We start from the raw sequence: 13250 nt of genomic DNA on the forward strand, positions 1-13250 counted from the left end.
CAGGAATTTCAAAGTACTATCTGATATTTAAGCATTTGGAAGATTTTCAGATATGCTAACATACGTCAGTCTGACATCTTCAGGGATGAACATGTATTCCACTTTTTTAATTTGCTGCTTGTTATATCCTAAAGAAAAGCAAACAGCAAAAAGAATTACCCAGGTCATTATCACAAAAATATTGTTTATATTCTTTAATAGAGTACCTGATATTTTAGTGGTGAACTGATTTGTGATTGGAGGTCCAAAGCCTTTAGCTGTGCTGGCTCTGATGGTGAAAGAGTAGGTAGTGCCAGGATACAGTCCAAAAAAGAGATAGTGGGTTTCATTTCCTAGCTTTGAGACTCGTCCACTTTGATTGGATAAATCTATTTCTGGGTCAAAGGAACTGACTGCTTTGTAGGTGATCTGCAAAAGAATAAGAAAGTTATAAACTGCCTTGAGCAGACGGACAGAGATTGCATCTTTATCCAGTAAACCCTTCTGATGTATGCGCTGTCAGACATTTTATGATAAGCTATCTTACTCTCTTATACTCTTCAAATCCCGAATCCCAAGAAGGGACACAGAAATTCAGCCATAACTGGCATGAGTTATTACTTTTATAGATACAGAGTCTTAAAGGCAGCAAGATTACAACTCTAAAGGATGGGTTCAGGCTTACATTAATTCCTTCAAGATGCTCGCTTTAACGGTGTCATTTTTTGAATTTGTCTCACTGTTGGTTTTGATCAGCAACAATAACAAAATGAAAACAACAAGCTAAAAACCAGATAAGCGAATAAAAAAGGTGTAGATCCCAGTTCCAGTTGACTTCACTATAATTACACTTTGCTCTGAATGAGATCATCTGTAAAAGACGACAAGGGTAGCTCAAGGCAAATTTTTCAGAAAGTGGGTAAAGTTTGTATTTTAGTCTGAAGCTTGGCTATTATAATTGCTAATTTGGAATTTTTCAGGTTATTATATTGTACCTAGGTCCGATTCTCATTTGGAGGGAAGTAGAGATAAAACGTTAACTAATATATGCAGAGCATATTTTGTATCCTCAGTTCCTTCTTTGGTTCAAAGAGTATTTCTAGTTTTCATTAGAAATGTTAATATAAGTTCACAGTAAAGCTTGATCCAGATTTCTTCTATTAGTTACTAAGTTCCATGCACTGTAATAAGAATTTAAAAATAAGAAATCCATAAGAAAATTTAAAAGTAAAAATTATTCACCCCTCCTTTTTTACTTTTAAAGTTTCATTTGTATGCAAGTAACTCCAAGATTTATAATAGAAAGTGATAAGTGACATTTGTTTTGCTATATTTATTTCATATCGTTATGACGAAGAAAACATAAAACGTAGAAACAGGAGTGTCAGCACTATACACCTTAAACACTAGCAATCTCCTAAAACATCTGACTTAATGAAAATTGATTTTTATATGACTCATCTAATATTAATAAAATGCTGAAAAATAGTATGAAAAGCTTTGACATCACCTAGATAAACATCGACATTATTTTGGTAGATATAGGGAGATCCTCTACCACAGAGATGTGAGCTAAATGACCTCTCACAGCTACTTTTGACTCTGTTTCCTACATTTCTATTATCCTTAACTGGGTTTTCCAAAATCGCAGTTAAGTTTTATTTAAAATAATGTAGGCTCTGCAGTCTATCTTAGATGCTTATTTTTTTTGCAGTGTTTACTTATTAGATATCTAAGTGGCTGCCGTTCAGTAATGAAGTAAGTTCTCCCACGGATCATGGAGAGAAAAAACCCAGTGTTTTCCCTGCTTAAAATGAACTTGCATTGTTTCTGTATTTCACTCTTACTTATAAGACTGTTAGTAATTACTTTCAGTAAAACTAATTTCTTATGTCTATCACTGCTTTGCAGTGATGCAAAAGGAAAAAATAAAAGGTGTAAGGGTCATTTTCTCACTGGATGCTGATTGTTTTTATCAAATTTTGATGAAACTTTGCTCAAAGCACTAACCCTTTTATTCCTACAGCTGTGGACCTGAGCTGGTCATAGAGCGAAATGGTGTAAACTGTCATGTCATTAGATGACCTAAAGGCTTTTTACTTTAAATATTAGTAAAATAATTGGATTTGCACTTAATTTCACAATAGCAATGAGTATTTTAATACTTGATACTTCAATGCACTTTTTTTTTCTACCACGTATATTGAAAGACTGTATGCTTCAGGCACTAAAAACAAATGCCTGGCCCCTAAGTTATGAAATGTCTAACAACACACAAACTTAGTTACTCAAGAAATGCTAGATATAGAGATGAGATAGTGCTTGCTCTCTGGCAGCTGGGATGCAGATGCAGGACTGCATAGTAGGTTCATGTGTCTGCTGGAGTCAAGACGCTGGGATCTCCTGCTGAATCTGTAGTCTTACAGCTGCCCCTATAAAGAACTGGCACCACCTCAAGAGCTTGCCCTGGCAAGAGCAACTTTGCTCTCAGGTCTGGCTCAGGCTTATGCATGTGCAGGCTTACCTTGCCCAAGCTGTGTGTCTTCAACTCACAAGTACCTCCTGGTACTTTGAGTTACAGTAGATAAACAGTATAAGGAAGTATCAGCATTTTCTTTTCAATATTCTCCTAATTGTTAGAATGCTACATTCTTTTGATGTTCACAGACTTGCACAATTTTGACTACCTTAGAAAGTCTGGCCAAAATATTTTGTCCTATCTCTGTTGCACCTGCACAAGTCCCATTACAGTTGATGGAGTTATGAATGTGTATACACGTAAGAATGAACTGCAGGTATACAGTGCAATGTCAATTAGGCATGCATGCATGTATGGCAGTAGAAAGTTGGTTCACCACTGTGTATTTCTATATACATACAATCATAGAATGTTAGGGGTTGGAAGAGACCTCTAGAGATCACCTAGTCCAACCCCAAACATAAAATCTAGCATCAGTAAAAGCATTAACACATTAACTAAAACATTCTGATCCCTGAAGGTACGCAACTGTGAACTAGGTGGAGGGTAGTTAGCTTTATAAAAAATCAATTCATACCTTTTCATAACATTTTATCCTCTTAAAATAAAACAGTTTTCAAAACAATATCAATAGGTTACTATTCAATTTAACTTTTCTCTTATACCGTATCTAATTTAGGTATTTTTTTTTTAGACAAAGCACTTCAATACCAATTTTGTAGTAAGGTCAGGTAAGAAGCTTAACTGTGATTACTGTCTGACAGCTTAATCTCTGCAGTCTTTTGTCAATTTTTCTAAAAGGTATTCAGGCAGAGTTTCCACATAAGAAAAAAGCAGATATTTTCAGACACCTAACAACATACAATTTTGTTGAATTTGCATTTTAAAACCGTTAGATGCTTTTTAATTATGCCTGCTTGTTTCTATTACAACACGCTTCCTATAATGAGTGTTATCTGAATGTGTTGTTAACTGTCACCATTGTGCTATGTCTATTTTTCTAAAAGTTCAGTAAGATTTGTCTTTCAATCTTGTAAACATTTGATCCACATTACTAGGTAGAATGCTATATCACATGGTTCTGAAAATAGGAGTTTACTCAAAGCTGATAACCTGGGGACATTCTGAGGCCTGCATAATTCAGTCCTACATTATATATTTCACTTCATTACTTTGCAAATGCTACTGTCTTCAGAAAGAAGATTTATTTTACCCAGACTAGAAAAAACCCCACTTTTCTTACTGATTATATATTTTTGAAAGTCAAAACTATACATAAAAAATTAAAACATGGCAAAATGCTAGGTACCTCATACAAAGTAATCACACCATACGTTTGCGCTGGTTCTCTCCACTGAAGAAAAATCTTCTCTTCAAAGGTACTCCCTTGCATGGATTCAAGTGGCACAGCACTTGGGACTAATGGACAGAAAAAGGAAAAAATGCTGTTTTGAGAAAAAATTCTGAAGGATCTACTCTGCTTAATATTTGTGCTGTTAAGGCATAAACCCCATCCCACTATTATTTCCCCAATACTGAAGCCAAGGCCAGGGTAGCTCAGGGGAAGAATGATTTATTTAACAGGATAGTGTTGTGAAGGAAACATATGTGTCACCTCCAGTGTAAGATGGAATTAGTGAGTACCACACTTGTCCCGTAAAACGCTACTGACAAAAAAAAAGGATAAATCAGCTCTTCACAAGGAATTAGGCGATATTTCAGCCATAAATTCTTGTGAAAAACCCGCACTTGTGATACCTACTAATCAACAGCATTAGTGTCCCGTAGTGAAAACCACATTAAGCATTCATAAATGAAAATGCACAAGCATTGAAGTAACAAGGCATAGTTTCAACAGCCTGAAATAAAACAGTTAGCTCAAAAAGATGAACCACATGTTGCATAGAACAGCAATGCTCACTGACATTGAGCCTGAAGACCTACAACAGGGTGTGTATAAGGATGTTATGAAGCATTTTCAAACTGAAAATCTGACATTATACATTTTTCTTAAAGTCTCTTAATTTGTGAGAATGACGTCTGAAGAGTCAGGGATGTCACAAGGTTCAGATAAAAGGTATGTCAATCGCTCTCAGGTATCTACTTATGTTTCCTGTTTGTTCTGCAGCAATTACCTTATCCCCAGGCCAACCTCCACACAGTTTTCAGTGAAGGAGATGTGTAAAGAGCATATGGACATGTATTGGCAATTTAAATTTTGTAACAACACTTGCAATGAAGTGTGAAAAGAAAATCCTGAAAAATGCAGACAGGACCACTGCATGGCAACAGGCATTGATGGGTTAGCGCTTTTCCACAAACTGCATGTGGAAATCCAGTAAGAAGATACACTTAACATCTTCCACAGGCTTGAGAAAGAAGGTGGAAACTACTTGCCACAATGGTTGAAATAACTTCTAAGATCCCTTACTGAGATTTACCCGAATGGTTCAAGAACAGAAAGATCTGCAAGCAAGACATTTGGTGACTCCTTCCTGTTGTGAGGTCTAGTAGAGAATTGTCCTCCTCTTACTGCAGCATGCTCTTGCTCTGGGAGCTTACATAGTTTGAGACTTCACAATCACCTCTCCACAGCTCTCTGCAGAGTCCCTTGTTCTACCAAGGGGAAGCTCCAGGAACACAGATGATAGTTTCTGCCCTGGCTTACCAGTCCTGTATGGACCAGTGAGATTGTGCCTTTAGGGCAACCTTAAGTCTGGGCACTAAAACTTGCTTCCAAGTAGGAGAGAACCGTAAAAGTTCTTTTGGAATCATGGAGTTAATGATTCATGTGTAAAGGAAGAGGAATATAGCGTAAATAAGTTGGAAGTATAGAAAAAGACTGTGGTAACCCTCTTAAGTTATCTAAAACCCCACATTAGCTGAAAATTGCTAAAAGGAAGAGAATACCTATATATTCCAATGTCTGTATATAGAATATTTTGCAAGAGCAAGAAGCTAATGGCATCCAGTGGTTGGAAAGCCAAAGCTAGAGAAATTGAAACGGCAAATCAAGAACAAACGCTTAATGTTGAGCATATATCACTCAATAGAAAAGCTTATATGAGGGAGAATACCGTGGACAACCACCTGAAATTTCTTCAAATTGATACTGCAACTTTTAAGAAGCAGAATATAGTTCAAGTACAAGTTACGAGTTTAAAGAAGTAATGATTAAATGATATGCAATGTTATAGGTTACATAAAAGATAGTAACATTTTTAATGGACCCATTACTGCCTTCAAATTGGTGACATTGGTGGAAAATCTGTTACAGATATAGTGAAAGTAGAAAATGTACTTACATAGAAAAGTGTATTGACTATCAGGCAGTAGGCATGTGCAGTGTACATGTGTATGAAAACACAAAAACTCACCATCTTCATCAGTTTGTACAACAAGTTCTTGGCTTTCTTTTCGTCCTTCGGAATTCATTAGTACTAATTTGATGCTGACATTTGTGTATGGTGAAAGATTAGTAATTGTGTGCTGGGGATGTGAACTTTCTGTATCCCAGCTTACTTCTTCTCTCACTTGCTCTTGTCCTCCAGCCTGATAACGGTAATGGACTGTGAGGTTGTATCGATGGCAACGCGTGACATTATATCCAAACGGTTCCCAGCAAATAGTGATTTGTCTAGATTTGATCTCCACAACCTCTAGTTTTCGTGGCCCACGCATTGGATCTGCAAAATCACCAACATAATTCTGGTATGATTATTTATTCACATTATAACAGTAACATAAGTTATATAGTTCTATAAATATGACACATAAGCAGAAACAGAAATTCATTGCTTTATCTCTCATAATGTAAATGACAGCAAAAGTATAGGTCTCCAAAAAATCAGGAAAAATGCACTGAGAAATGGAAAGAGAAGTGTCTTTGATGAAAAACGAAGAGCAAACAAAATACCAGAAAGCTTTTGTGCTTGAACTTGAAGTGCACAATATAGTTTCAGTGATGCTTACTTCTTTACCAATCTGTTGCTTGAGAAAAATAATTATGTCCTATCTTGTTTACAAATTAGTTTGTATTAACACTTTGAGAGCAAAAATCTTCACAGAACATGTATCTAAAAAGAAAAGGTATTTTTCAGGAAAACTTGCAAACACATGGTGATTTTCTCCCAGGACTGTTGATACAAAGAAAAAGCTTTAGGTGGTTCTCCAGCTGTTTCTTATTCATTTGTTTTTAAGTTACACTAAATACAATTACTCAAACTCTATTTGTCCTTCAAAATAGTCCATAGGGTTCTTTTCCCATAAATAGCAGTTGTTAATAGCGTCCATATTTCCTTTTTTTTTTTTTACCACATCTAAAGTAAACAGCACAAATACCACAATTTGTAGTGGTGGTTTAGCAAACAATCAAAAGAAACAGACAGAAGGCACATCAGCCAATATTCTTATGCATCTGTGCTTTCCTAGAGATGTCCCAGTCAACAACCAGCCATAAATCACATCTAGCAAAATCATAGCCAAGAATTTATGGCTTTCTATACACAAGAAGCAAAGATTGTTGTTGATGAAGTTATATTTTCTTCATTCCTCCTGGCCCCAGCACTTGAGATAGAAAAGTGAAGCCAATTCCACCACATTACAGCAAAACCACATTTTCAAACCACCGTCATTAATAGAGCTATTATACATATTTAGCAGCAATCTGGGTTTTTTCATATTGGAGCCCTCAAAAAGATTAAAGACAACGTCTGATTTTATCTACTGCTTCACTAGTTAAATGCTTAGAAGACTTTTAATGAGCTAGAAGCCTCTTATACATAAACAAATTAATATGCATCTTCCCTCTTTCATGTTTATTAATCAACATGTCTTCACTAGAAATGTTCTAAACAATTTACACAGGATTTCATCTTTTTACTTTGTAATAAAATTCTCGCATGCTTGAAATATTTGTTCAAAGATGTTATTCATCTTAATTCCTTGAAGAAAAGGTGTTAAGAAATTGCTTGTTCTCTCTTAACATCTACAAAGCAGCATATTTTTTTGCCTTTCAAAACTTAAATCCTCTGGCTTCTATCTATCTATCTATCTATCTATCTATCTATCTATCTATCTATCTATCTATCTATTTAAAATTAATTGCCTCTACCCAACATCTAAACCTGGCCTCGTTTCGGGTGACTAGACTGGTGACTGGTAAAAATGTCCTCACCAAGGACAAATCAGTATAGAGTCATTCGCCTGCTCCCATGCTCAGATACCCCAGCCAAGAATCCAGGTGTTTGGAGTGTTTGGGGTATTTTCTATTGCTACAAAAAAGATTAATGAGAAGCAAATGTCAAAGACTGGCAAGTCCTAAGAGTTTCATGTCTTCCCTAAGCATTTCTTTCTGCATAATTCAGACGCAAATCTCATGAACAAGAAATTTTCCCCTTTTTTTGGCTTCATAGCAGCTTTTAAGCATTTCTTCACTTAGGTGAGACTGTGAACAGTAAAGGACATTTGTTGGGTATTGTGTAACTATAATGGTATCCAAAAGGGCAAAATAGGAATAAAAAACCAACAAAACCAAGGTGACCCTGACATGCAACATTATGCAGCTGAATAAAGCCCCTAGCTGAAAGAATATGGAACAGTTTGCTCAGTTCCACAGTCAGCACATCAGAAAATTCACAAATGAGATGAGAAATCATTTTATTAGAGACATTAAAACTGATTTCTAGCATTTTAGAACTGAGATGCAGTGGCTCTACGAAAAATCCTGAATTAAAAGCTATCCAAGACTTCTGCCCAGGAGGAAGATATTCTTATGTCATGTTACCTTAGCAAAAAGTACAAGCTAACCCTCTAGTTAAATCTGGAAGTCATTGCTACGAGAATGACAGATACATTTTCATTTCTAACAAAACAGACAAGGGAAAAAAGAGATTAGATTGTAAAAGATGGAGATGATACAGCTTTTGTTGATATTCACAGGATAAAACTCATCAGACAAGGCAAATACTCTGGTGGCTTTGGTTCCTGACTTGATTCTGTAATCTATAGTATCAGATAGCTACAGCACAGCTCCTATCTGGTCTTCTTACCATTCATTCAGTCATTCATTCAGAGATTATGCAACTGACAGGGCCCTAGAGATCCCTTTGTGGGTAAGTGTAGTGTGTCAACCAGTCAAGGACAGCACTCAGTAGACAGAAAGAGAGAGGTAGGATATAAAAAAATAACCTGGGACACAGTAGAGACAGACACATAAGGAAAAATAAAGCAGTATCTTATAGGATGCACCAGGTGGGATAACCGCTGGTTTATGGGAGATGTCCATCGAGAAAGTGAGGTTGAATATTCCAAAGAGGTTTGTTCATGAAAGAGCCTCTGAAGATAAAGGCCTGTACTTAAAACAATGTACACACTTTGTGTCCTTGATCTCACTTTCAAGTGAATGCAGTTAGTGGAATAGATGCTTTATTATTTCTCTCATCAGATAAACCTAATTCCTGACGTACCACTATTTTACTTTATTTAATCTTTCTTTCCAAACCCCACACTTCTCTCATTTGCCAGACATGACTTCACTACAGACCTAAGGATATCAGTTCTCATTTGCTCTACATAGCTGAGTTCTCAGTCATAATAGATCTACAAGTACAAGACGTTTTTTGGATAAGTTCAGTTCTTTCATACAGTAAGCAGGAAAGATGCAAAGAGAAATATGTCCACTTTAAACCAGAAAAAAAGCCTAAGGTAACAGTGGAATTTTTTTATTAAAAAACCATGTGGCTCAAAACACAAGGAAAATATGAAAAACTGGTATGAAAAAATGCAGTTATTGCAACAAAAGATAGAAAAAGAAGTTCCTATTTGATCGAGTTAGCACTAAGCTTCTCTGGTATCGCTGTATGCCCCAGAGGAAACACTTAATGTGATATGGTTCTGAGAGGCCAGTACATCACTTCCAATACACTGCCAAGTATATGCTCTTCATCATGAAGGATGCAGAATATTTGGGGAAAGAAAACTGTTAAGGAACACAAGAAGAATGACAGCTAATGCCTATGGCTGAAACAGGAAAGTTGAATTAATTACTACAGCATCATGTCTTCGTTTGGTTGATTTTACTTTCTACAGGATCTTTTTATCACCTGTTCACGGTAAGTGCCCAAATTTAAGTTAAAAAGTAAGCATTCCATAAAGATGCCACACTGTTGTGCTCGTGAGTCTTGCACTAACTATTCATATAGTACTTGAAGGCTGCCATCCTAGCAATGGTCTGCTGCTGTTACCTTGCATGAGGTGACAGCTACACAGGGAAGTGCCATTTCACAGTGGTTATCACAACTGAAATCACTTTTTCTAGACAAGACAAATAAGATTAATATGCCGTGCCAATTATCCTACATGCAACTTACACAACCCACACATACCAGCGATTTGCTGAACCTTCGTTTTTCCCTTACTTGATAAAGGCCCACCTAGAGAGAGGTTATACAGCCAGATCTCTCCGCTCGCTCTGCAGTTCTCCAGATGAACAGAGCCTCTGTCGTTCCTCACTATTGCAGCTATTTTTCATTAAAAGAATCACGAGGCGGATGGGGAAAATAAGGCTTACCATTTCATAAGAAAAGAGGTTTTCCTCCCAAAGGAGTGCACTGCCTGTCATGCCTGAAGCTTGGCCAGGTAGTTCTTACCAATTCCCCTGCCGGCGCCTGCAGCATTTTTCATGCTGCTCTCCTTCTGCCAGCTTCAGCAGGGTATCAGGCAGTGAAGTCTGACAGTTGCGGCTTCAACCTGAGGGACCAGCAAGCCTGGTTCTAGCCCCTGGCACTTTAGCATCCCATTTAATCGGTGATCTTGGCTCCTTCTCTGCTCTGCTCTCTTTTCCTGAGAATATGGAGCAGAGACTGACAGACAGGATCAATTTCCGTTGCAGTTGCAATTCACAGCTCATTTCTCTGAAACTTCACACTTTACCTCTTACCACAAGTACAATGCTTTTTCAGAAACTCAATTTCAGAATCACAGAGACATTTACGTGTATTTTTAGCATCCTGTCATTGATCATCAAAACTTGCGGTTAGAATGAAAACTCAGACTGCAAGTTTTGTCTTTCCATTGCAGATTGCACAGACCTGCTGAAACAAGAGATAAAGAAAGGAATAGCATGGTGATAGCATGATACTCCACTAGCTGCAGACATGTGGTATGTGTTAGAGACACAAAAGACATATGACCAATAGGAATGAAGCGTTTACTTTTTGTCTAGGCAAACTGTCAGTGTGGTTTAGCTCTGTAACAACTCTTGCGATTTAATTTACAGATGGGTCTCGATTATCCTTCCACAGGAAGCAAAGGATGAACAGAACACAAAAATATAAAAATTTAAGATGAAAACTGAATAGTTTGAGATTTAAGGTATTATCCACTACAGCAATTTTAAACACAGAACTGAATTAATGCTAATTAAATGTACAGACTTTGTCCCAGATTGCCTAATCGGTATTGTTCAAATCACTTAACATCTTTCCACATCAATGTGCTCTGAGTAAAGCGGGAGTCATAGTACTCCAGCATCACTATCAGAGGGTGTTGCATATGATTTCATGAATGCCTGCAAGGAACTTGCATTCTACAGTGATGGAGAGCATGAGCACATACACACTTCAGACTTGACTCCTCATGATACATCAGGGCTACATCTGATTCAGCAGACAATTTAAGACATGTGCTTTATTTCAAAAAAGACTACTTATGTTTTAAGTCAAACATTCTCTTCATCAGCATTGGTAAAAGTCATCAAGCCATCAGTGAACTTTACTGAATCACAAGTACCGTCTAGGGAAGAACAAACCAGAGAAGCTGAGGAGGTGACATGAGAAACTTCACTTTTCCCTGCAGAAAACCTAAAACATTAAACACTTAGAAAATTTTAAAGAATGGAGACCCCAACTCTTTACTTGATATATACCTATACACACCAAACTTCATCCTTATTTGGTAAATCCCCATCCTGCAGAAGTTAAAAAGCCAGACTTCTCCACTCACTCCACAGTTGTCCAGATACTCTGCTGCTCCTCAGTAATCTAGAAATTATATTATGCCTTAGAGGCAGAGACCACGAGGCAATGAAACATCATTTCATCTACAGGGGAACACACTATCTGCTTCCAGAGCCAGCTGATATCAAAGGTTGCTTTCTTTTGAGAAAACAAATGTCAAGATTTGTATGTATCTATAGTTTACACCAAACAAAAGAGCAGGTAAAACATTTAACTTGTTTTGCTTGTCCTTATTTGACTGGATTTGTCATCCAATCTACACATGACTGCAAACAATTTGAGGTTGTTTGCAAACTTGGTCAGACAGATTTTTAGAAGATCCCATTCAACTGTAATTATTCATCTCAATTCTTCACTAACAGACTGAAGTTCAACAAGAGCTCTTCTCTCAAAGCACCACAATTTATCAGGCTATGTCTGTTTTTCTTTGAGCAAATTCTGAAGAAAAAATGCTTATTGGTTTATTTTAAAATCTTTTTAATTATACTCTTTTAATTATATTACTTTATATTCCACAGCCAAAATGTCAGTGCATGAAGGTGAATGCAAGGCTGTAGGTACCCTAAAGTTATCAGGATGCTGACTCTGAGCAGTAGCCTATGGGAATCTCTTCTGCACCTTCCAAGTTATTGCAGATGTAAGAGCACTGAGCAGCATAAACCTCCTGCACACATTTCCCCCAGCACCTTTTGCTAACGGGATCAGTATCCACAGTGTCACGACAAGAGAAGATGTCAGTAGGACAAGATTTATGTATAAACACCCCACCTCTCAGAGCAACCTCACCACAGACAGCCTTCTGTCTCTGGACTAAACTGCTTCCCAGCATCTGGGAACCAGAAGATTATCACTCACAGCATGTGCTCAAACTCAGCCTTTCTCTTGTCAGAGGTGCCAGCAATCTAGTGAGCAAACGAGAAGAACCAGCATGTTCCAAACTATCCTGCCGTCAGTAAGATTAGAGCTAACACCATTCTTCTTCACTGTGGAAGCAGATGCAAGATTATGCTCCCACTGATAATGTTATATCATATACTTCAGGAGTATTGTGTAGCTAATCCTTACACATCTGTATGAGGTATGACAACAGCATTTCTCCTAGTTTATACACAAATTGAAGCTCAAAAAAAATGAACTCTCTGCTCAAAGTTGCAAAGCACCAGCAAAAGTCACGAACCCTAATTCTCAGGCTCATTTCTAACCCACTGAAGATAGCACTAAATAGGTACTTTGTGGACAGAACTGGTTAGTTCCAAAATGCGGGGCTCAGAAAACAATAAAATCCATACAGCTCACAGCACTAAAATGAGCAGGACAAGTTCTTAAAATGAGCCAGCCTGAATCCTCACTCCTCAAATTCGAACTCAAATATGAGATATGAGGAACCAGATGATCTTTAAGGTCCATTCCAACGCAAACTGTTTTACGATCGCATGGTACAGTAGAGGTCTACATTTTCCAGGAAGGATCATAAGTACTACTATCAGTCTGTCACTAGGAGAATTCTTTCTGTGGTACCTCTAGCTGAAATACAAGCTAAAAATATAGGGATTCTTGGGAGACTACCACAATATTTAGCCAATTATAGAAGATTCATTGAAAGCACATTCTAATAAGCATCCAATGCTTCAACTCACTGCTTACAAAAAACAACTGTAGCTGTTGCTTGAAACCAGATGAGGCACTAGATTGAAGCTTTTAGTAACGTATTATTATAAGCATGGGATACAGAAACATGAATGAGTCATATAATCCTGCATGAGACAGTTTAACTT

The 13250-nt window shown here is 37.2% G+C and overlaps 1 protein-coding gene across 1 annotated transcript in view; it reads right to left on the reverse strand.

Annotated features, from left to right (window-relative positions):
• Positions 1-6166, reverse strand: part of LOC104271100 (receptor-type tyrosine-protein phosphatase mu-like) — a gene marked incomplete at both ends in the record, with an annotated part of 126851 nt that extends 120685 nt beyond the window's left edge. The window contains 3 exons of the mRNA XM_009865679.1: positions 207-408; positions 3768-3877; positions 5836-6166. Coding sequence (XP_009863981.1) covers positions 207-408; positions 3768-3877; positions 5836-6166 — 643 coding nt within the window. The remainder of the gene's footprint in view (positions 1-206; positions 409-3767; positions 3878-5835) is intronic.
• Between the last annotated feature and the right edge of the window lie 7084 nt (positions 6167-13250).

Source organism: Apaloderma vittatum, unplaced genomic scaffold (assembly GCF_000703405.1).
Source record: "Apaloderma vittatum isolate BGI_N311 unplaced genomic scaffold, ASM70340v1 scaffold743, whole genome shotgun sequence".
NCBI classification, from domain to species: domain Eukaryota; kingdom Metazoa; phylum Chordata; class Aves; order Trogoniformes; family Trogonidae; genus Apaloderma; species Apaloderma vittatum.